This window comes from Mesoplodon mirus (assembly GCF_964341445.2).
Source record: "Mesoplodon mirus genome assembly, chromosome: 7".
In the NCBI taxonomy this organism is placed as follows: Eukaryota; Metazoa; Chordata; class Mammalia; order Artiodactyla; family Ziphiidae; genus Mesoplodon; species Mesoplodon mirus.
The window spans coordinates 94,428,987-94,454,479 of record NC_138983.1 but is presented as its reverse complement, the minus strand read 5'-3'; the positions used below and the strand labels follow the sequence as shown (position 1 = coordinate 94,454,479).

Sequence of the window (25,493 nt, the reverse complement as noted above, 5' to 3'; positions counted from 1 at the left end):
GACCATTCTGCCCACCACATTAATACTACCACCTGACTGGACTGTTGCTTTGGGACTGGTCTGAGAGCTTTCTGGAAGTATCAGTAGGATCAATGCCACAGGCCATGGAGAAAGATGGCTGGATGAGCTGGCAGGTGATAATCCCGTTACCAAGAGGGCAGGAAGCAGGACGGGTTGAGTGAGCACCTCAACATCCCGGAAGCAGCCAGGCAGTTTGGGGCCTGGAGATGAACCAGGGGTTGGAAATACACACCTGCGAATCGAGGGGGTGGCACAGTGGCCCCAGCCCATGGACAGAGTGCAGAGGAAACGGACATCTGCGGGGAGAGGAGCCCGGCGTGGAGACCTGGAAGCAGTCAGAGAGGTGAGGGAGCCAGAGAGCTGCTGCCAGGCTGAGGGTATTCATCACAGAGACAGCTTGCTTTGTGCCAGGTACTGTTCTTTTCACTCTCGAGTGTATTAACTCATTTCATCCTTAGGAGGTTAGTGTTGTTTGCCCCACATTACAGATGAGGGCGTTGAGGCACAGATAGGCTGAGTATCCTGCCTGAGGTCACAGAGGGAGGCTGGGGCACTGGGCACCACGCTCGGGCAGTCTGATTTCAGGAGCAGCCTCTCCTGAGGCCTTGCCGGTCCACAGGGCTCTCCCAGGGAGACCGGGGAGGAAGGATCCAGCTGACGGGGAAGCAGAGAAGCTTCTTCTTTCCTTCCACTCCCAGACTCGTCGTCTCACCAGCGCCTGGCCGTTTCCTCATATCCTTATTCTTTTGAAAACCCCATTTTTTTTTTTTTACTATTTCTGTACTACATCCCTTTCCTGAGGCAGTGGGGGGATAGGGCTGGGGGATGGGATAGCCTAGAACCAAAAGGTTAAGAGAAATAGATAAAACACACACACACACACACACACACACACACACACACAAGTTAATTTCAAAAATGTTATCCCACTCCTTTGAACAAGTCACCAAGCAGTACCTTTTGTCAATCCTACAAAGCCCAGCTTATCAAACTCATTTTTGCTGCTCAGGGAGCAACCAAAGAGAAGCAAAGAACCATGCCCCAGGCTGCACAGCTGGAAGGTAGCAGAGGTGGGACTTGAACTCAAGGCTTTCTAACTCCAGAGCCCATCCTCTTGCTCATAATAGAGAACATTTCCCATTTGCCCTATGTTCTCTTCTAAGTGCTTTAGTATGTATTATATCATTTATACGTCACCAGTAACTTATAAGACTGTCCTTTTGTTACCTTACAGATGAGGAAGCTGAGGTATCACTTGCCCAAGGTCACCCTGCTAGGAAGTAGGAGAGCTGGGCTCGAGCCCAGTCTAGTAACCACCACGTTGCCCTGCTCCCCCAACCCCTGAACCACCAGGCCACGTGCCTCTCTCTGACAACTGTGTCACATGTCACAGGGAGGCCGAGAGCCCGAGGAGGCCCCCGAGGGCAATGGCAGTGGGTTGAGGACCCAGCGGGAGAGGAACCTCTTGAAGCCATTTGACAATAAAGGAAAGGAAGGGGGAAGGGGCGGTGTTTCCAGGCCGAGGGGGTGGTGAGCACGTTCACAGCTAAGACGGAAGTTACACTGTCAAGGTGAGGATGCAGAAGAGGAGATGGTTGAGGAGAGGGACCAGACAAGGGTGAGATGAAGACAGGACCACCCGGAGGCCCTTGGCAGCTAAAAGAAGCCTTGAAGTTTCCATCTATGAGCTTCTCCCTGCCTGGGAAGTCCAGGTCCTGGCAGGGAGCTGAAGGCACATTCACAGGGGTGTGGAGTGATGGAGGGGAGTTTCCTGAAGGGACTCCACAGGGAGTGGGCAGGGCTCAGAGAAACCACAAAGGATAGTGCAGGGCCCAGAGCTAGTATGAGTGAGGACTGTTCCCACCCCCAGAGCTGAGGGGTGAGGGGCAGGGGCATTTCCTGGGACCCGGAGACCCCGAGGGCTGGGTAGAGTCCCTCTGAGGGAAGCTGTGTGGCCCCAGAGAAAGGAAGCCAGGGGAGTAAGTACCCCAACCTCTCTCCTCCCTGCTCTGATCTCTAACCCCCGCATTTGGCCAAACCCAACCAGAAACCAGAGTCAAGGAGCCCATCAGCCCATGGATGTAGCTGCACAGGTGGGCCTGCTGGGCAGAGGGCGCTGTGGAAGGGGATGGAGGAGGGTCTGGAGAAGCAGACGGAGGATGCAGGCAGGTGCAGGAGGTGAAGACCTAGGAGGCTGTTGTCAAAGTAGAATTAAAAGCCTAAGACCAGGAACCTGCTGGCTGGGGGGCCCAGAGGGCACTGGGACAGCCTCAGGACAGAAGTTTGAGGGTGGCAGGAGAGTTTGGGGGCCAGGATGGACTTGAAGGAGCTGGTGAGCTCGAGCAGGGCCCAGGCTGGGTGAGCGTAGGGCATTACGCATAGGGAGGGGACGGGGAGCAAAGGCTACGTGACTCAAGGAGAGGACGAGACAGAGAATAAGGAAGGCTGGGAGCGGGAAGTTATGGTCTGAGATGGGGCTTCCCAGTTCCAGGTGATGCAAGGTTGAAACCTAGCTCAAAGGACGGTTCCAGGTACACATCGAACCTCAGCGACAACGTCAGCGAACCTCAGGGCAACATCATAACTAAGTCGGCTTCCCGAGGAGGCTTCCTCAAAGCACAGGAGTCATCAGAGCAGATGGTCATTGTTAAGAGATGTTTAAACGTCTCAATATTTTATGGACTCACTATATAATTTTTAAACATTTAAAATGCAGGAGCCTTTAAGAAATGCACTTGTTTTCTCTATTAGGTCCTGCCTGTCTCCTCTCTCATTATTAAATCACTCTCTACTCTGAAAATCACAGGGTACAAATCAAAGGTACAGGTTTTGGAATTAGACTTGGGTTCAAACCCTGACATTGCCCTGTGCCAGCATCCTGAGGTTGAGTGAGTCCCTTCATCTTAGCCATTTTTTGAATCGTGGTAAAATACATATAAAGTTTACCGTCTTAACCACTTTTAAGTGTACAGATCAGTAGTTGTAAGTTATTCACATTGTTGTGCAACCAGCCTCAGAATTTTTCATCTTGCAAAACTGAAACTGTACCCATTAAACAACAACTCCCCGTTTCCCCCTTCCCCAGCCCCTGGCAACCCCTATTCTATTTTGTTTCTATGAGCTTGACTACTCTATGTACCTCACATAAGTGGAATCATACAAAATTTGCCTTTTTGTGACACTTATTTCACATCATGTCCTCACGGTTCATCCATGTTGTAGCATGTGTCAGAATTTCCTTCCTCCTACACTGAATAATATTCCACTGTATGGATGGACCACATTTTGCTTATCCAATCATCGGTCAGTGGGCACTTGGGTGGCTTCCACCTTTTGGCAATTGTGAATAATGCTACTATAAACATGAGTGTACAAATATCTCTTTAAGTTCCTGCTTTCAATTCTTTGGGGTATATACCCGGAAGTGGACTTGCTGGATCATATGATAATTTTATTCTAAATTGTTTGAGAAGCTGCTCTACTGTTTTTCCTATCAGCTGCACCATTTTACATTCTCAGCAGTGCATTAGTGTTCCCCTACTCTACATCCTTGCCAACACTTGTTATTTTCTGTTGCTGTTTGTTTGTTTTTGATAGTAGCCATCCTAATGGGTATGAGGTGGTATCTCACTGTGGTTTTGATTTGCATCTCCCTAATGACTAGTAATGTTGAGCATCTTTTTATATGCTTGTTGGACATTTGTATATCTTCTTTGGAGAAATGTTTATTCCAGTTCTTTGCCCATATTTGATCAGGTTATTTGGGTTTTTTTTTCTTGTTGTTGTTGTTGAGTTATAGTTCTCTATATATTCTTCATATTAACCCTTTTTCAGATTTGTGATTTGCAACTATTTTCTCCCATTCTCTAGATGGCCTTTCACCCTGTTTATTGTGTCCTTTGATTCACAGAAGTTTTAAATTTTGACATAGTTGAATTTATCTATTTTTACTTTTGCTGCCTATGCTTTTGGTATCATATCCAAAAAAGCATTGCCAAATCCAGTGTCATAAAGCTTTCCTCCTGTGTTTTCCTCTAAAAGTTTTATAGTTTTAGACTACGTTTAAGTCTTTGATCCACTTTGAGTTAATTTTTATACATGGTGTAAGGTAAGAGTTCAACTTAATTCTTTTGCAGTCTTTCCCAGCATCATTTGTTGAAAATACTGTTCCTTCCCCATTGAATAATCTTGGCACCCTTGTCAAAAATCATTGGACCATATATGCAAAGTTTTATTTCTGTGCTCTCTCTTCTATTCTATTGGCCTATGTGCCTGACCTTATGTCAGTATCACACTGTTTTGATTACTGTATCTTTGTATGCAGTAAGTTTTGAAATCAGGAAGTGTGAGACCTCCAGCTTTGCTTTTCTTTTTCAAGATTATTTTGGCTATTTGGGGTCCACTGAGATTCCATATGAATTTTAGGATGAATTTTTCTATTTCTGCCAAAACTGCTGTTGGGATTTTGAATCTGTAGATCCTGCTGTGTAGTAATGACATCTTAACAATATTAAGTCTTCCAACCCACGAATACAGGGTGTCTTTCCATTTATTTGTGTCTTTAATTTCTTTCAGCAGCACTTTGTAGTTTTCAGTGTACACATCTTTTACCACCTTGGTTAAATTTATCCCAAAGTATGTTATTGTTTTTGATGCTATCATAAATGAAATTATTTTCTTAACTTCCTTTTCAGATTGTTCATTGAGAGCATATAGAAACACAACTGATGTTTGTTGTTGATTTTGTATCCTACGATTTTGCTTCTGAATGTTGTTTATTAGTTCTAAGAGGGTTGTGGTTTTTCATGGACTCTTTAGGATTTTGTACATGTAAGATCATGTTGCCTGTGAACAGAGATAATTTTACTTCTTCCTTTCGAATTTGGATTGCCTTTATTTCTTTTTCTTGCCTAATTGCTCTGGCTAGGACTTCCAGTACTTTGTTGAATAGAATTGTCAAAAGCAGGTATCCTTATCTTCTTCTTGATCTTAGAGGAAAAGCTTTCAGTCTTTCACCTTTGAGTATGATGCTACCTGTGGGCTTTTCATATTTGACCTTTATTATGTTGAGGTAATTTCCCTTTATTACCTGCTTGTTGAGTGCTTTTATCATGAAAGAGTGTTGCATTTTGTCAAATGCTTTTTGTTCCCTGTATAGCACAGGGAACTATATTCAATATCCTGTGATAAAGCATAATGGAAAAGAATATTTTTAAAAGAATGTATATATATGTATAACTGAATCACTTTGCTGTACAGCAGAAATTAATACAACATTGTAAATCAACTACACTTCAATAAAATAAATAAATAAACAATATAAATGAGTCTTAAAAGTCAACAATAAGAAACCAACCAACCCAACTTAAAAATGGACAACAGAGCTGAACAGACACCTCACAAAAGAAAATCTACAGATGTCAAATCAGCATATGAAAAGATGTTAAACAGCATACATCATTAAGGAATTTCAAATAAACATGAAATATCTCTTCATTTATTTAGACTACTTTGATTTCTTTCATCAACATTTTGTAGTTTTCTTCATATACCTCTTCATATAGCTCAGTATTTTGTTAGATTTATTCCTAAGTACTTCATTTTTTTTTTTTGGTGCTAATGTAAATGGTGTTGTGTTTTTAATTTCAAATTCCACTTGTTCATTGTTCGTATATAGGAAAGCAATTGACTTTTGTATGTTAATCATGTATCCTGCAACCTGGCTATAATTGCTCATTAGTTCCAGGAGGGCTTTTTGTCGGTTCTTTGGGATTTTCTGCATAGACAATCATGCCATCTGCAAAATGGGCAAAAGATCTGAACAAACACCTCACCAAAGAAGAATTTTTTTTTCCTTCCCAATCTGCTTTTATTCTTTTTTCTTGCCTTGTTGCATTAGCTAGGAGATACAGTACAATGTTGAAAATGTGTGGTGAAAGGGGACATCTTCACCTTATTCCTGATCTTAATTGGAAAGTTTCTAGTTTCTCACCATTAAATATGATGTTAGCTTTAGGGTTTTTATAGATGTACTTTATCAGGTTGAGGAAGTTCCCCTCCATCCTTAATTTGCCAAGAGTTGTTGTGGTGGTTTGGTGGTTTGTTAGTTTATCATGGATGGGTGTGTAATTTTGTCAGATGCTCTTTTTGCATCTGCTGTTATGATAATGCGATTTCTCTTCTCTACGCTGTTGATGTGATGGATTACATTAATTGATTTCCAAATGTTGAACCAGCCTTGCATACCTGGAATAAATCCCACTTGACTGTGGTGTAGAACTCTTTTTATACATCACTGGATTCAATTTGCTAATAATTTGTTGAGGATTTTGCATCTATATTCATGACAGGTATTGGTCTGCAATTTTCCTGTTTTGTAATATCTTTATCTGGTTTTGCTATTAGAATAAGTTTGGCCTCACAGAATGAGCTGGGAAGTGTTCTCTCTTCTTCTATTTTCTGGAAGAGATTATTGAGAACTGGTATCATTCTTTCCTTAATGTTTGATAGAATTGACCAGTGAACCCATCCAGGCCTGGTGCTTTCCATTTTGGAAGGTTATTCATTATTGATTCAAATTCTTTACTAGATATGAGTCTTTTCAGAGTATTTATTTCTCCTTGTGTGAGTTTCAGTAGATTGTGTCTTTCAAGGAAATGGTCCACTTCATTAACTTATAAAATCTGTGGGCATAGAATTATTCATAATATTCCTTTATTATCCCTTCAGTGTCCATGAGATCAGTAGTGATGCCATCGCTTTCATTTCTGATTTGAGTAATTTGTATCTTCTCTCTTTTTTTCTTGGTTATCCTGCTAGAGGTTTGTCAATTTTATTGATCTTTACAAAAAAAAAAAAAACCAAACAGCTCTTTATTTTGCTGACTTTTCTCTATTGTTTTCCTGCTTTTTATTTCATTCATTGCTTCTTGTCTTGTGCTTGTGGTAGGCTTATATTGCTCTTCTTTCTCTAGTTTCATAAGGTGGAAGCTTAGATCTTTTCAAATGTATGCCTTCAATGCCATAAACTTCCCTCCAAGCACTGCTTTCACTGCATCTTGCAAATTTTCATAGGTTGTATTTTCATTTTCATTTAGCTCAAGATAAATTTTTATTTCCCATGAGACTTCCTCCTTGACCCATCTGTTATTTAGAGGTGTGTTGTTTAATCTCCAAATATTTGGGTATTTTCCAGCTGTCTTTCTGGTATTGGTTTCTAGCCTAATTCCATTGTGTTCTGAAAACGTACTTTGCATAATTTCTATTCTTTTACATTTGTTGAGGTATATTTCGTGGCCTGGAATGTGGTCTGCTTGGTGAATGTTCCATGGGAGCTTGAGAAGGATGTGTGTTTTGTTGCTGTGGGATGAAGCTGTGTGGTTGCCAGTTAGATCCAGATGATGGTAGTGCTGTTCAGTTCAACTTCATTCTTCCTAATTTTCTGCCTGGTGGGTCTGCCCATCACTGACAGAGGGCTGTTGAGGTCTCCAGCTACCATGATGGATTCATCTGCTTCTCCTTGCAGTTCTATCAGTTTTTGCCTTCCATACTTTGATGCTCTATTGTTGGGTACATACAATGAAGGACTGTTATGTCTGCTTGGAGAATCTACCCCTTTATCACTATGTATCGCCTCTCTTTATCCCTGATAACTTTCCTTCCTCTGAAGTTGGCTCTGCCTGAAATTAATAGAGCTACTCCTGCTTTCTTCTTGTGTTCCAGTATTTTAAGTGCCAAAGTGTGTCATAGGAATTTGAAAAGTGGGTAAAGGCACAGTCATTTGAATCAGGCAAACCTGGGAACAAGCCAGGCGAGTCAAAGTGACTGACTGTGGGCACATGTAATCGTTCTATGCCTCAGTTTCCTCATCTAAAAAATGAGTAATTATCAGACCTACTGTACAGCACAGGGAACTATATTCAATATCTTGCAGTAACCTGTGATGGAAAAGAATCTGAAAAAGAATAGATATTATATATATGTATAACTGAATCACTTTTCTGTACACCTGAAACTAACACAACATTGTAAATCAACTAGACTTAAATAAAAAATTAAATTTTTTTGAAATGAGGAAGTATCCCTTTGAATTATTGTGAAGATGAAATGGGATAATGCAGTAAAGCACTTAGCAAATTTCCTGGCATTTGTGTAATTACACATAATGTGTCATTAATATATTCTACTAATATATGCAGTTATATTATTATCTATTCATATACTATAAGCTATTATTAATATAAGCAATTGGTTATAATTATATTGTGGGACATTAGTATAGATTTCTAAGTCCAAGTACTCTCTATGAAAGTTGGATGAGGCGCTCTGAGAAGAGTGACTTAGAAAGTAGTTGCAAAGTCTCAGGCTGGAGTGGATGGCTCATAGGCAGTGTCCTGAGAAGACAGAAGACTTCGCGCATGCCCTGCAGCCCATAGTCCAGGGCGCCAGGGCCAGGGGGGATGTGATATTTCCTCCTTGGTGCCGAGTTTTGCTCATTCTTCTTATTAAAGTGGTTATACAGGAGGTTTCTGACCCCACTGACAATTCACTGTCTGGGGTCTCTCTCTTTTGTGGGAAATGTGGTCACACGAGGGCCCCTATTGAAAAATAGATCATCTTTGCTTAGATAAATTCTGATTAGCTTTAAGAAGCAACAGTAATAATTAAGCACAGGGGAAAAACCTTCATTGTACACCAAGGCTTTTAAAAGGTAGTTATAAAACTATGTTTTGTGGTGTGAGCTCAATTGTGTTTAAACTTTTTAAAAGGATTGTAAGCATAGAGAAAAGACTGGAAGGATGTGAACCACCGTGTTCTCGGTGCCTGCCTCTGGGGGACGGGAGTCTAAGTGATTTTAATGTCTTCTTTGTGTTTTTCTCTAGTTCTCATTTTCTGCATTATTACAAAAAACATGTTATTTTAAAAATGAATAGAACAAACAACAATTATTACAAAACCTCCCCTGAACTTTAACACTTGCAGTAAATGGACAGTTGTCACTTGCCAACTGACCTTTCTGGTTTGTGTTGGGCCATTTCTGCTGTCTTGCCACTCGGGACAACCAAAAGGATACTGGCATGGGATCAGAGAACTATCAAGTGGCCAATTCCTGGCCAATTTCCCCCGAGTTCCCTCTTGCCTCTGTGTTGCCTGACGCCCTACCCCAAAACTGGGCATCTATTCTGGGTCTGGTGACCCTCCACTCACTAGCTGTGTGGCCTTAGGCAAGTCACTTAACCTCTCTGACCCTCAGCATCCTCCTCTTAAAATGAGGATTGCAGTGACTGTCCAGCCAGATGAAGTGATTAGCACATTGGGGCCCCCAGTGTCAGTGGCACTAGTTATTCCTTGTTATTCCTGTTATTCCTGGCTCTGACTGTCCCCCTTCTGCATTTCAGTCTGCAGACGTCGACAACCATCACGCACTCATTGAATATAATGAGGCCGAAAGCAGCTTTGTTCTCCACGACTTCAATTCCTGCAACGGCACGTTCGTCAATGAGTGCCACATTCAGAACGTGGCTGTGAAGCTCCTACCCGGAGACATCCTGAGGTTTGGGTCCAGAGGGCTGACCTACGAACTGGTCATCGAAAACCCAGCCTCGGTGAGTCCAGGCCCCTGCGGGGGTGGGGTGGGGTGGGGTGCAGAGGTACCGTGTTGTGTCACCTTCCGTGCAGCCTAGGGCTCGGGTACGGCCACAGGTGGAGTTCGTCTGGAGCGCGTCACTCTTCCTTTCGCGATTCTGCGAAGTTCAGCCCCATCGCGTGGGTGCCCGGGGAGAGCGAGTCCTCGCGCCCTCTTCTGGGCATTTCGTGGAATTACATGCAAGGGTTGCCTAGCGACCAGCCCGGAGCGAGAGCGTTTTCCTGAAAAGTGAAGCTTGGCGAGGGGAGGTGGAAAGCAAGTGTGTGCTTTTGAAGATGCAGAGATGGATGCTTCCTTTTTAGACAGATCAGTGCTCTGCAACTTCCTAGCTTTGCGACCTCGGCCAGGGTTCTCTGCGTGCCTGGGTCTGGGTCTTCTCAGCGCTGCAGGGCGTTGAGAGAGTATCTATGTATAAAAAGTCAAAGTCTCTGGCCGGAGTAGACACTCAAGGCCTGCCAGCTGTTATCACACCGGATCAGAAATGTTCCCGGGATCAGGACCTAAAGTATGGCCCCAGGTTAAGCGGAACGTAACGCAAAATTCGCCCAGCAAAGCTCAGTCACCAGAAGTATCTGGTTCAGTAGGGAGGCAGGATGGGGGCTGGTTAGCAACACAGTCCTGGGTCAGAACCCCAGCTCTGCCACTGGCCTACTCGGTGCACTCTTGCACAAGCCATTGGACCCCTCGGAACCTCGGTTTCCTCATCTACAAAATGGGGCCAACGACAGCAATGACCTTGCAGGCTTATCTCGAGGGCTAAATGAGATGGTTCTAATTGTAAATCTCCCAGAATAATGCCCATTCGTGGTAAGCACACAATACCTGTCGTGTGTGTCCCAGAGAGACGGCGTGTTAACCTCACTCCCCAGCACCAAGAACGCTGCATGGACTGAGACTTCTGAGGCTTAAAGTCCTTTCTGGGACGAGGCTGGTTATAAATAAATAAAGTTTAGAGAATCTAGACAGAATCCTGTGGTGTCGGTCCCCTAGGCAGCCCTAAATACTCACTCAGAGAAGATCAGCACCGTCCCTCCGGCTGCAGGGCCCATGACACCGCATACACCACGTTTGGCTTTGAAAATCTGGGGCAGTTTTCTCCTGCTGCTTCTCAGCCCCCTTTTCCTCCTTGGACCAACATTAAAGTGTGCTCACTTGTGGGATGCACTGGGATCCACTGGCCGCCCTGAGGAGGGGCTCCTGACCCAGAAGGTGTTGACCTGATCAGGGGTTCTCAACATGGGTTCTAAGGATCCCCCTCGTCAGAAGCACGTGGGGAGCAGACCCACAGTGCAGATCTGGGCTTCACCCAAGGCCTGAGGACTCATACTTAGGATTCCCAGATGAAATACAGGACACGCAGTTAAATCTGAATTTCAGAGAAGCAACAAATCATTGTTATGTACAGGTGTGGCCCAACTATTGCAAGGAACCACTTATGCTAAAAAAATTATTTGGTGTTTATCTGAAATTCAGATTTAACGGACACCCTATAGTTTATTATATATTGATTTATTCATTTCTTTCTTTATGCGAAATCTGGCAACCATACACATCCTCCCTGGGAGCAGGGCCTGGGAATATGCATTCTCACAAGCTCCCTGATGATTCTGATGCACCGCCAATAGGAAGGAAACTGAAATTTAGAATCATTTGTATGGAACACTTACAGAATTTTTTAGGGATCAAAGAAAAGGGGATTTCACACTCCCAAGCCTGAAAATCCAAGTTCATGAAGTTTGATTCAATGTGCCCCAACATGTCTGATTCCAAGAAATTTTCAGGAATGTTCAGTAACATTACAGGTTCCCAGGCCCCCTCCCTGGGAAATTCTGACTTTGTGGCTTGCCCGTGGGGAGAAGAAGAGGGGGAGCAGCAAACAATATCTGCATTTTTTTCTTCTTTTTTCCTACAAAGATATTTATTGAAATATTATTTATAGGGGCATAAAATTTGAAAACTATTTCCATCCAAAGGGGGCATTGTTTAATATATTATATTGTTTAATATATTATAAGGAGTTTAATATACTATAAGGAGTTCATTTATATATGGAATACTCTTCTGCCTTTTTAAAATACAGCTTTCTTGAGATATAATTGACATGCCATAAACGTCACATGTTTAAAGTCTGTAAGTGGATGGGCTTTGACATATGGGTACACCTGTGAAACCATAGCCACAATCAAGACAGTGAACAGCTCCTTCATCCTCCAAAGTTTCCTCCGGATCACAGCAAGTGTTTGTTTGCTTGCTTGCTCTTAACAGCTTCACTGAAGTACAATTTACATAACAGTAACTTCACCCATTTGAAGTGTCCAATTCAATCAATTTGAATATATTGATGGAGTTGTGCAGCCATCACCACAACCTGCTCTCAGAACATTTTCCTCCATTTCTATCACCCCAAACCTCGGAGAAACCTTGGAGGTATTTCATTTTGGGGTTTGTTTTTAACTTTTAATTTTCAAAAATACACATAAAATTTACCATCTTAACCATGTTTAAGTGCACAGTTCACAGTGGCATTAAATCTATTCACACTGTTGTGCAGCCATCACCCCCATCCATCTTCAGAACTTTGTTCATCTTCCCAAACTGAAACTCTATGCCCATCACATCAAACCCCCTGCTTCCTTCCTCCCCTCCCACCATGCTTTCTGTGTCTGTGAATTGGACTATTCTAGGTTCCTCATATAAATGGAACCTTACATTGTTTGTCCTTTTGTGACCATCTTATTTCACTTAGTATGATATCCTCATGGTTCATTCCAGTTGAATATTTCATTGTATGGATTCACCACATTTTGTTTACCTGTTCATCCATCCATGGCCACTTGGGTTGCTTCCACCTTTTGGCCATTTTGAGTAAGTTTGTTATGAACACGGGTGTACAACTATGGAATGGGGACTTTATTTTACAAGGTGCTTCTTATATAATTGTGGGGAAAAGTGATGACGACCTCTAACCTTGAGTAGATAAGACGGAAGAAGATGCTTTGTAAGAAGAGAAACCAGGAGAGCAGCAGGAGGAATCACTGACGTGAACAGCACTGTGCTAAGCAATGCACCTGCTCTCCCTTATTTCACGCTCACAGCAACCTATGAGATGGGTTCTCCCATGATCCCCATTTGACAGACAAGGAATCCGAAACTCAGAGAGGTTAAGTAATTTCCCCAGGGCCACCCAGCTTGTCAGTGCAAATTAAACACTATCCCCACTTGTGGAAAAAGGAGGGGAGAAAACCATTTAGTCTGATGCTAGCTGGAGCAGTAGCCTTGACTGGTTTTCACACCGAGGAAAGCATACTCTCACGGTCACTCGAATATGCACGGATTTTTTCAATTCTTATTCCTACACGCACTTGCACCTTGCTTCATTCCTCGGTTGACTACAGGCAGCTGCACAAGTGTTCCCCCGGCCTGTGCCCAGGGCACTTTGCAGGACTCTCCACAGCCCCATCTTCTCAAAAGTGCTCTCTGCCGGGGCGTCCCCAGCTTGAGAAGCTTCCATCCATGATGCTCATATTCATGGAGGGGTCCTTTGCAGCGTCCGTGTGAGGGCAGCCTGTGGACTGACTGACACCTTCCTACAACTTCCACTTCCTGATGACCCCAACCTGCTGGCTATTTAAAAGAAGAGAAAGGAAGAGGGGAAAAGGGAGAGGTATTGAAGAGCATCTCTCATCAAATATTTTGAAGCCCAGTTTTTCTAAAAAATTCGTGGCTGTCTTGCTTCCGGCATATTCTTGTTTCCAATTGATTTTGGGGTCCCTGGTGAGGGCGCTGTGTTTCCTCCTTGGATGGAGTTTCCACGGAGGACTGCACTGTTATCATACAGATTAAGTATGATGAGAACTGTTCTTCTCCCGACAAAGAGTTCCCAAATGAAAGCATTTAGTTCAGGTTTTGTGGTGACCCTAACCAATAGAGGAGGGTGTGACAGCATTTTACTGGGGGAGGGGGGTGAGGTGCGGGGCGCTTAGGAATCCAGATGTGTGTGCAGATGTCACAGTGGTTAGAGCACGTGCCCTGAGGTCAGACTGACTCCAGCGCCGTCCCAGCCCTGCTCTTGACCGGCTTTTATACTGGACGTGCACAAATCATCTACCTCTCAGGGCCTCGGTCCCCACTCCTGTAACAATAGTTCCTACCACCTTGAGTGACTGTGGTATTAAGTGGGCAAAGTGCGTAAATTGCTTAGTCCAGCGTCTGGCACCTAATAAGCACATGATAACCCTCAGCTTTAGAGTCAAGCAAACCAGCATGGAGCAGCCAAGATGCCTCCTTTGTAAATGTCCTTTTGGACAGGGAAGCCTCCCAAGACCTGCCCCCGCTTGCAGATAAATATATTTGCAGATAAATTACCCATAGAATAACATACAAGATGGAAAAATATAAAGAAAAACTCTTGTTTGACAAAGTGCATTGGCAGCCAGGTTGTGCCCAGGACCATCCTTTTTTTTTTTTTTTTTTGCGGTCGCGTGCCTCTCACTGTTGTGGCCTCTCCCGTTGCAGAGCACAGGCTCCGGACGTGCAGGCTCAGCGGCCATGGCTCACTGGCCCAGCCGCTCCGCGGCATGTGGAATCTTCCCGGACCGGGGCACAAACCCGTGTCCCCTGCATCGGCAGGTGGACTCTCAACCACTGTGCCACCAAGGAAGCCCCCAGGACCATACTTTGTAAATTATAGCTCTCTCATCAAAGTATTACCTAGGGCTGCCATATTGCACAACTCCAGGTTCACCATTCACAACGTAGTCCACGTGGATGGCGCCCACTGAAGCTGTGCAGGACATAACCCGCAGGGCCATCTTCAATGCCCTGAAGCAACCGTTGATTAATCCCATAGAGTCTTGGCACCAGGCGTGGGAAATTGAGGTCCCAGAGTCAGGTGTGCCGCCGTGTTGTGGGTTTTGTTTGTTGTTGCCTTTACTCATGCTTTCTGAGCTCTGGGAAAAGGGGTGTGGAAACAAGCTGTGCTAGTCACAGGGGCGCCGTTCTTACAAGGCAGCTGAGTAAGGAAACCCACGTCACCCATATGTATCCATCACGTCTTTCTCTATTCTGAAATACGGCAAAACGGATGGAAATGGCCAGAATGAAAAAGGAAGCCAGGCGCCACAAATGACGTGCCGAGTTGTTCCATGAGGGGGTTGACAGCTCCTTATCGGCAGCCCCCATCCCCATGACTGCCTGTGTCTGGCCTTCCCTGTAGCCTGCTCTGCCCTGTTCCCAGTCCAGCCAGACTCTCCCCCGTGGCTCCTGGATACTGTCTTCTGTCCCTGCAATGTCATGACGTCCTGTCTTGCGAGAAGAGCGCCCTCTGTCGGCCAATATTCCTTGCTGCTTTAATGGGGAAGCTCTGCAGAACACAATCGAGAAAGCAAGGGCTTTGGAGTTGGATGGACCCAAGTTGAAATGCCAGCTGCAACTGGCTTTACCTTTCTGAGCTTCAATTTCCAATTTCTGCCAAGGAGCTACTCATTAATCCCAGGTCCCCTTTCCCCCTTCAGTTGTTTTTATAGAGGTCCCTGGGACCACCCCTATCATGGCATAAACTGAGGCTCAGAGAGTTTCAGTGACTTCCCCAAGGTTAGGCATCAGTCATATAGATCCAGAGACAGGATTAAAAGCCGGCTCTCCTGAGTCCCTTGGAGCCTTTCCCTAATAGCACGAAGCATCGTGGGGCCGTGAGAGCCCAGGCAGGTCCTTCACTGCCCAGCGGTTAAGGAAGGTCTTGCAATTCCCAGTCCAACCTGCAGTTTCACACGCTGACAGGGGATGATTCATTATGTGGGTAAAAACGAAAGCCACTGATAATAGAAGAAAATGCATTTTCAGTTATCTGGCTTCCTTGCTTGTTTGGCTCCACTAACTTATTTTTTGGCTGCACCAATGCAGGATCTTAGTTCCTTAACCGGGGATCAAACCTGCACCCCGTGCTTTGGAAGCGTGGAGTCTTAACCACTGGAGGGCCAGGGAAGTCCCTGGCCCCACTAACTTTTTTTCTTTAATTATTTTATTTATTTTATTTATTTATTTTTGGCTGCGTTGGGTCTTCGTTGATGCGCGCGGGCTTTCTTTAGTTGCGGCGAGCGGGGGCTAACCTTCGTTGCAGTGCGCGGGTTTCACATTGCGGAGGCCTCTCTTGTTGCGGAGCATGGGCTCTAGGTGCATGCGCTTCAGTAGTTGTGGCATGCGGGCTCAGTTGTTGTGGCTCGCGGGCTCTAGAGCACAGGCTCAGTAGTTGTGGCCCATGGGCTTAGTTGCTCCGCGGCATGTGGGATCTTCCTGGACCAGGGCTCGAATCCCTGTCCCCTGCATTGGTAGGTGGATTCTTAACCACTGTGCGCCCAGGGAAGTCCACCCACTAACTGTTTACCAGGGATATTGCTGCCGTTCCTGGACAAATTCAGTTGCCCCCTTTCTTCTTCTTTTTTGACGATGGTGATCACACCTGATGGCTAATGTTTTATGCTCATTTATTATGGACCAGGAAGTGTTCCCAGCATTTCACGTGCACTATCTCATGCACTTCTCACAGACTAAGAAATGGCTGTTAGTATCCCTGTGTCTTACAGACAAGGCACAGAAATGACACACTCGTCAGGGTCCCAGAGAAGGAGCAGAGCCGGGAGCCGGACCAGAGTCTGTGTGACGCCGGATCCCAAGGTCTTAACCCGAGGTCGGCACGTTATGGCCCAGGGCCAATTGCGGGCCATCCCCTGTCTTTGTAAAGTTTCCTGGGAACACAGCCATCCCATTCATTTCAGTATTGCCTGTGTTGTCGGCTACAAGGGCAGAGTAAGCTGGGCAGATCCTATGGCCCACAGGGCTGGAAATGCTTACTGTCTGGCTCTACAGAAAACGTTTACCAGCCTCTGCTTGTAACATTATGCAGTACTGCCTCTTTCATTTGACTTGGTTTCTGAAAGAAGAACTTAAAATAGACGGGGGAGCTGGGGAGAAAGAACTCACTCAGATTGAGCCTTACTGTGTGCCAGGAAATGTGCTGGTTAATTGCTTAAGTTTACTGAGGAATAAGAAAAAACAGACAAGCTGGAAAACTAAATTTTGAACAGACTTTTCAATACCTCTTTAAAAGAGAGCTGGAAATATGTGGTTCTAAATATACATACACATATATATGCATTTGCAAATATAGTAATAATATAATTACATTGACATGGATCTGATAAATATACTAGACATTAACATATTATATATACAACGGATGCATATTACAAATTTTGCCTGTTTCTTCAACTGGAAAGTTTTCTTTTAAAACTGTGGACTGTTGGGAATTCCCTGCTGGTCCAGTGGTTAGGACTCAGTGCTCTCACTGCTGAGGGCGTGGGTTCAATTCCTGGTCAGGTAACTAAGATCCCACAAGTGCACGGCGAGGCCAAAAAACGAAATAAATGAAACTATGGAATGTCTTCCCTGAGTCACTTTTGAAGCAGAAATTTGGGGTTTGTAGTCTGAAGCCTGCTGTAGCTAGAGAACTATTTATCTATCAAAGTTTCTCTAAGCAGTGTTTTACTACTTGTCTTATGATTGGTTCCTTGGTCTTAAATCATTCTTCTCTGGAGATGCTGCTTTACTTTTATAAGTTGAAAGGTAAATTTGGTGCATGATGACAGTCTGGTGGGTTTTATTTGAGCATGTCATAACCTTTAAAACAACTTTCACTCTGAGTACATAGTGATGCTTATGCTAAAGTCTCAATAAGCATACTGTCCAGGAAATTTGATTGTTTGCAAGTGTCAGAAAACCAACTAAAACTAGCCTAGGCAAAAAAAAAAAAAAAAGCTCATGGAACTGAAAAGGCCAAAAGCTGCAGCTTAGGCCCAGCTGGATCCAGGCGCCCAAATCATGGTCAGGAATCTGACTCTTTCTTCCCTGTTAGCTTCCCAATCTCAGACAGACTCTTGCCTCACCTGTAGGAAAGTGGCCAGCAGCAGCCCCAGCACCCTACAAAGTAGCAGTTCCAGGGAAAGAGCCAGCATCTTCATTGGCAGTGGCTTGGATCACGTGGCTTCCCCTGAACCAATCCCTGAGGCCAGGGGCAAGGAATGCTCTGATTGGCCAGACCTGGGTTATGGTCTCACCCCTGGGGTGGAAGGGTCAGAGTTCTATGGACTCAGGGTTGTCAGGGAAAGGGTGTCTTCCCTGCAAAAAAATTAAAGTGCCCATCCAGAAGATGGAAGAAATGGATGCGGCGGAGACAAAAACAAAGAAGATGTCCATGACATTAGGAAGCATTCCTATTGCCTAAGTGGAGCCTTCCGAACGGGATTTGCCACTAGGGATGTGGGGGGAGGGAAATGACGAATAATCCACTTTTCCATTGGAAAAGTCCCAGGCCAGTCTCCAAGGAAGCAGAGTTGCTCATTTCTCTCCTGTGGTGAACAGGTGTGATGAGAAGCTCAGAGTCGGGGCCTTAGTTGTCCATCCCCAAGAAGGGTGGCGTTTCCACGTTCCTGGGACCTCTGAATAGGGCCCGTTGTTGAGGAGGATGTGGCTTTACTGTACCGGGGGTTGAGAAGCCGGCAACTGAGTGAATGACCAGAGAGCATGGGGCCCTTCAGAACAAAGCCTCTTTCTGGTCAAGCTTTGTCATCTACCTGACCTCGTAGGATTTCCTCTACCTTGTGCTTTTACAGGTCCCGTGGGGACCTACTGATGTGATGAGAAATCCTGAGGCTGGGTGTTTTATATCAAAGGCGATTTCCCAAGATCAGTGAAGTGGAGGGCACGGGGCAGCAGGCAGCCTCAGGCTCGGCCTCCGCAGCAAAAACTCACACACAAGGACCCCTGACGCTGTGTTGTCACCAGATGTCTACAGGCAATGCAGATGACATCGGGGGAGGTGGAGACGGGAGCGCGGGCTGAACCCTTAGCATCCTGCTGAGACAGAACCCGGACCCGGCCAGGAACCGGGCCGCTTCCTGCTTCCTCTGGCAGACCACACCCTTTGTTACCAAACCAGAACCACGTTGCTCCTTCTCTGAACTTAGTTGATGATCATTCATTCATTCATTCATTCATTCCATCTCTCAATCTGGCAAGACCGAATTGAAGCAGGCCAAGTCTAGGGGTAGCAAAAGCTATTTGCAAAAATCCGGCTGTTTTCTCATTAGATTCTATTTCACATTTTATGGACTGACCAGGAAGCTGATTAGAACTTAAAAGGAAAGGAAAAACCGTAAGGTTGAAGATTTACAAGAAAATGGGAAAATTAGATGGGCCAGATCTCCTTTAACACAGCTGGGAAAAACCCAAACGAATGGCTTTTCTGAACAGCTCAAAGGGACTTAATTCTTTTAAGTTCCAAAACCTAAAAATAATGTATAACTTGGCGGTTCTGTGTTCTAAATGTATAATCCTGATTTCTCACACTGAAACCCCGTACATAATTTACCCTTTTCTTGGGGACATAGAATTATTACCCGTCTCTGAGTTACGGTGACACCCCGGGAGCTGTTGAGATAAAGGCCTTTTGTCCTGGCACCAAGAAGCCCCCTCTCCTGGCTTCTGAGATCTACTGGCCATGTTTTCTAGTCTCCATTCTGTCTTTCCAGGTCCATGGCTCCTCCATGCTGGGGTCAGTGTGCTTCCTCGCCACCATCACCCCTACCCCCCAGGCCCTTCCAGACTGTGGGAATTAAGCTCCACATCTATGTATGTTAAATTCTTCTGTAAGGAAGACGATCTCTTCTCCCTCCTTTATGTACTTACTCGCTAATGTATCTAGGTCAGTATGGACTCATGCATACTGATTTTACAGTTTGAGTTTATAATCCAATACTCATTAAGTATTTCTTCGCTCAAATTCTTCCAGCCTTGGCCACTGGGAGCTCTTTCAGATTGCTTACTGTGTCCTTGAGCATCTCCCCACCTTTTCGTTTTGGGCACTTCCTTACTCTCTGCTGTTACAAGATGCGCCAGGCTTAGCATGTATTTTCCCCATCCCAGCCCCAGAATCAAAGTGCTTTTTATTTACACTCCGTTTGCCAACCGTTCAGCTCAGTCAGCGAACACCTACCATAGCAGGCACTCTGCTGGGTGCCAGCACAGCCAGCAATTGGCTGGTAAATATTTAATGACCAGCTCTCTGGAAAAAGTAAAGTACATGGATGCATAGCATAAGGTTTACTGATATAAAGAATGTGTAGCACAGTCTATCCATGTAACAAGAAATACAGTACTCTTTCTTGTAAATTCTATATAGCCAGCTAAGTCTCACAGAATGCTTTCATTGACTTTAGCTGAACTCTTGTATCCATAGCCAATTTCTCATTGCAGTTGACGAATGAGAGAGTTCCCAACCTGAGCACTCGTGGGTATTTTTGGATATTTTGGATTTATGAATAATACAAGTGAAAAAAGAAAGACGTTAGAACTCCACATGTTCATCAGTGACATGAGTGAGTTTGTTGCTGCATCAGATAATAATTTTCAAATACTGGAAGAACGTTTCCCCAATTTTTTGCTCTATTCATAACATAATGGCTAAGACACAACATGCTTTTGTATAAGCTGCATTGTTAACATTTTCTCCATTACTGTCTTAAGTCTAGGCAATCAACAAAACAAACAAACAAACAAAATCAAGCTCTACATGAACCACCATTATTAAACCTATTTATAAAAGTTTTTAAAAATCAAGCCCTCATTTATAACATTTCCTGATTTCTATGTTGTAATACGCACTCCACGGTCAATTTCCAGCTCCCAGTGACACATCCCTGAATACAGAGAAGGAAAGAGAGGTGTGGTAACACATTACTATGTAGCATTTCCAACAGAAACATATAGTAGAGTGAAATAAACTCAAGAGCATAGGTAATAATAAAATAGAGTAAAATAATTAAGAAGAGGTGAGTTTTAAGTTTGTATCACCTTTTTTTCTGATATAATTTAATGGTAAATTTATGTAAGTTAATTCTTATTAATGGCTGTGTTTATCAACCAGTTCGCAAAATTCCTGGACATTTAACAATCGGTTCTCGTGAGCGGGTACCAGCTGGGCCCAGGACTCCTCTGGTACAGCAGTAAACATACCACAGGTCTTCCCGGATGGAGGCTGGGGTCCTCTGAGCTGCTTCCAGGGCGTGGCATGTACCAGATGAATAACACTTCCATAAGACAGTTGTCAGTGTTCCTAGAAAATCCCATTTCTAAGTAGCCCATGCGATGTCTTGTGGTTTTTCACACAATCTAATGGTCATTTCCTTTTTTTAACTCGGAAAATATCCTATCATTCACTAACCAATCATCTAAGATCCGTTTGTGAGTATGGAAAGCAGGTAATAAATCATGACTTCGAGTAACCTAGAAGTCCTAAGAGCACAGGTATTGGAGTCAAATTGTGTCACCACTTCCTGGCCGTGAGACGTTGGGCAAGTCATTTAACCTCTCTGAGCTTCAGTTTCTTAATCCACACAATGAGGGGTAAAATGCCTCCTGCAAGATTATTCTGGAGATCAGATGAGATGACGTGCATTAAGTGCCCAGCACAGTCTGTGGCACATCTGTGGCTTCTCTACACAGTGGCTCATAGCCGTTGTATTGTCCACAATTACTTACAAATGGCAGAGCACATAACAAGCTCTCCAAGGGCAAGGTCTAAGTTTCCACCTTCTCTGCAGGCTCCAGGGCTTCCTGGCAGAATTCATGTGTACTGTAGGCACTCGATGTGCAAACTACTTCGAATTTTTTTTAGGGTCTCCCGTTCAACTTATACTCTTTACAGGGTTAGAAGCAGATAATGGGGAAATAACACAAAGAACAAATAGATAATTTGAAAAAAAATGGATAGTGTTTTCTTGAGTAAATCATTGATCTGTGTTTATTAAAGCTAATATAAATTCAGCCGTGGATGTGGTCATGGTTAATCCAGGTGGTTGACAACCTGCTTTTTTTTTTTTTTTCGGTACACGGGCCTCTCACTGTTGTGGCCTCTCCCGTTGCGGAGCACAGGCTCCAGACGCGCAGGTTCAGTGGCCATGTCTCACGGGCCTAGCCGCTCTGTGGCATGTGGGATCTTCCCGGACCGGGGCACGAACCCGTGTTCCCTACATCGGCAGGCGGACTCTCAACCACTGCACCACCAGGGAAGCCCCAACCTGCTATTTTAAAGGTAGTATGGAAAAGAAATCAGGAGTATCACATATGCTACCTCAAAAACAAAACAAAAAACCCAACCATGGCAACATACCATATGGTCAGAGAACAGACACAAAGAAAGAGAAAAGGCATTAGCGTGTATTTTTAAACTAAAGTTTCTAAAAACAGACTTGAAGACTTCCCTGGTGACACAGTGGATAAGAATCCACCTGCCAGTGCAGGGGACACAGGTTCGAGCCCTGGTCTGGGAAGATCCCATATGTCGTGGAGGAACTAAGCCCATGCGCCACAACTACTGAGCCTGCGCTCTAGAGCCCACGTGCCACAACTGCTGAGCCCATGTGCCCCAGCTACTGCAGCCCATGCGCCTAGAGCCCACACTCCGAAACAAGAGAAGCCACCACAAGGAGAAGCCTGCGCACCACAACAAGAGTAGCCCCCCGCTCGCCGCAACTAAAGAAAGCCTGCACGTAGCAACGAAAACCCAACACAGACAAAAATAAATAGAATTAAATCTAAAATAAATAAATAATAAAAACAAACTTGTTGATAACTGACCTTGACCCCATGCTTCCTGTACAGCCCAGAGCTAGCTTTTAATGTGAGTCTTCTTCTTATGTTTGCTTTTCTCCCTGCCTGTATCGTTGTAGTTGCCAGCAGCAATTTCTGAGAAAACCTTGACCTTCCCTTTGATAAAGCAAGCCGGGAAACTAGAGAAAACCAACTTTAACCATCCAACTAAAGCTACCCTCAACCAACATGCTTCAGAGAAAAAAAAAAAAAAAAAAACCTTTATTTTTAAATTTTTAAACCCGACGACCTAGGAGTCTCTGCTGCGTTTATACATCTTTGGCTCCTTCCCACTAGGGGCCCTATCGTTCGGGCTCTGTGTGCTGCAAGCAACAGAAACCAGCTCTAGCCAGCCTCAGGGATGGAGCACTTCAGGGTAGCACCCCAGCCAGTGCTCAAAACCAGCTTCCTTATTTTCCCCACCATGTTCACAGCAGCATAGTTATAATAGCCATGAGGTAGAAACCACCCAAGTGCCCATGACGCTTAATGGATAAACAAAATACACTCTAAACTGTATGGTGGAATATTATTTAGCCTTAAAAATGAAGGAAGGGCTTCCCTGGTGGCGCAGTGGTTGAGAGTCCGCCTGCCGATGCAGGGGACACGGGTTCATGCCCCAGTCCGGGAGGATCCCGCATGCCGCGGAGCGGCCGGGCCCGTGAGCCATGGCCGCTGAGACTGCGCGTCCGGAGCCTGTGCTCCACAACGAGAGAGGCCACAGCAGTGAGAGGCCCGCCTACCACACACACAAAAAAATAATAAAATAAAAGAAGGAAATTCTGACATGTTACAACATGGATGAACCTTGAGGGCATTATGCTAAGTGAAATACGCCAGTCACAAAAAGACAGGTACCATGTGATTTCACTTATTTGAGGTACTTGGTACTTAGAGTAGTCCAATTCATAGAGACAGAATGTTGGTCACCACGGGCTGGGTGGCGGAGGGAATGGGGAGTTGTTGTCTAATGGTTAATAGAGTTTACGTTTTGCAAGACGAAAAAGTTCTGGAGATCCATCTCACAGAAATGTGACTATACTTAACACCACTGAACTGTATACTTTAAAATGGCTAAGATGATAAATTTTATGTTGCAGGTTATTTACCACAATCTGAAAAATAAATAAACAGCTTCCCTCTCTCCATGTCTGGGCTCCACTCCCTCATGCTGGCTGCATTCTGAAGTCCCACCAGGTCACTCCAGATCCTGGTGTCCAGCCAAGTCTTCTTGGTTCTCCTTGGCTCTGATTGGATCACTTGCCCCACCACTGAACCAATCAGTATGTCCAGGGAGTGTGATTGGTTGATTGCTTAGCCCCACCCACAGCAATGGGCCGACAGATTGGGAGGGAGATTCCTGGAATTTCCAGAAGAGCCAGGTGGGTTGCGGCCTGTCCACTACGGCAGTGGATCACTTGAGGCATGAGATATGAGCACTCCCTTCAGCACCCTGGCAGTTAGTGGGCAGTGAGGCACATCTACCTGAGCATCCCAGCACAAAAGGGAATTCCTCCACACTACCCGTGGTCTCTCGATTTGTTTTCTCTCAGGCGGGGGTAAAACATATTCAAATTTCCCCCTTCCCACCTTCAGCCCTTTCATTCGATAAATCTTTATTAAATCGATGAGGAAAGGTTGTAGGAATGATTGAGGCAAGACAGCCCCAGAGGAGAGGACGGGAAGGGATCGGATGGATGGAGAAGTGAGTGCAAGGCAGGAGCAGGACACCTCAGCTTCTGAAAGGAGACAAAGGAAGAAAGCTTAGGTGGAGACCGAGGTGCCCACAGTGGAGAGAAATTCGAATCTTCACATAAGGTAACAGAGTTCTGGAACACTGCCAAGTCCGTTCCTGAGACAGGTTTCAACGGGGCCAGTGTCATCATAAATGCTGGGCCAGGTGTCGCCAGGCAATTGGAGTTTGATTTTCCCGAACAGTGTTCTCCCTGACTCCAAAAAAGTCTTCAGGGGAATTCACCAGATTCTTGACTTGGCTGGGAAAGACTGTAGCTAAAAGACTGGTTTGGGAACCTGAGTGAGTGGAGAACCTTCCTCTTGAATACAATCCAGCTGGAGCTATAGGAAGTTCTGTCTGCCAGTGCTCCTATTTCGGAAGCATTCTGTCCTGTTTCTCATTATGTGTCTGCAGTCTGCAGAAAGAGAAACGTGACCGCCACAGGCGGCAAACCTTTGAACTTAGCTTCTTCCTTGAAAAGTGTGTTTTTTTCTGCCAAGAGACTGGGGGCGGGGCAGAGAAGGGAGAGAGAGACAGAGAGGGAAAGAGCTTTCCAGAACCCCAGTCCCACCACCCTCTCCACCACCACCTGAGCTTGGTGAAGTCCTTAACCTCTCCAAGCCTCATTTGTAAGCTAGGAATAAGGAGAGCTCCTCCCCTTCAGGGCTATCGCGAGAAATCGGTGAGTAATTACAGTAAATGGTAGCATTCACGATGTCACGGTTTAACCACTAGGCTCGGGGAGGGACGGCCACAACAGCATTAACCAAGACAAAGCCAGGTGTCAGCACCTCTCAGCATTTGCTTCTCCCGGTGTAGATGGATTTTGATGTGCTCTCTAATGAAAGTAGCTACAGACATCTTCCGCCGGGTCAGATGAAAAAAGGTTCCCTCGATAGATATTTATGGAGCGTCTGGCAAGAATCAGATGTGGCAGATGTTGAGGATCACAGGCTAATGAGCCAGCTGGGTTTCGAGCCAGTTGGGGTGCCTGCCACCCCAGAGCTCTCGGCTTCGGGGAACAGGTGGAATGGGAGTGCCAGGGAGACACACAGTGTGGATGTGTGTGTCCTGGAGAGCTGGGCTTGAATCTCGGAGATGTGTTCATTCATTCTTTCAACCAGTATTTAAGGACCTACTGTGTATGTGCCAAGGGTTTATTCTAGGAGCTGAGGATACGGTGCTGAGCAAGGTAGACAAAAAGCTGTCAGCCTCTCAGAGCTCAGAGGTGGCGTTGTACCAGCTCAGACGCTCACTGCCAAATCTGTGGTCCTGGGAAAGTCACTAGGTCTTGCTCAGCCTCGGGCTCATCACAGAGCATCAGGGGTATTAAATGAGGTAATGCATGTGAATCTCTTGACTGGGTGCCTGGCACGAAGGCTGCACCCAA

General features: G+C 45.0%; 1 protein-coding gene and 1 pseudogene across 2 annotated transcripts in view; both read left to right on the top strand.

Annotated features, from left to right (window-relative positions):
• Window positions 1-25,493, top strand: part of LOC309808885 (centrosomal protein of 78 kDa-like) — a 525,691-nt pseudogene that overhangs the window by 202,723 nt on the left and 297,475 nt on the right. The gene's annotated exons all lie outside the window — the stretch shown is intronic.
• The window catches only part of LOC309808066 (forkhead-associated domain-containing protein 1-like), a gene marked incomplete at both ends in the record, with an annotated part of 77,461 nt that overhangs the window by 8,317 nt on the left and 43,651 nt on the right, over window positions 1-25,493 (top strand). The window contains one exon of the mRNA XM_082628074.1: window positions 9,419-9,625. Coding sequence (XP_082484200.1) covers window positions 9,419-9,625 — 207 coding nt within the window. The remainder of the gene's footprint in view (window positions 1-9,418; window positions 9,626-25,493) is intronic.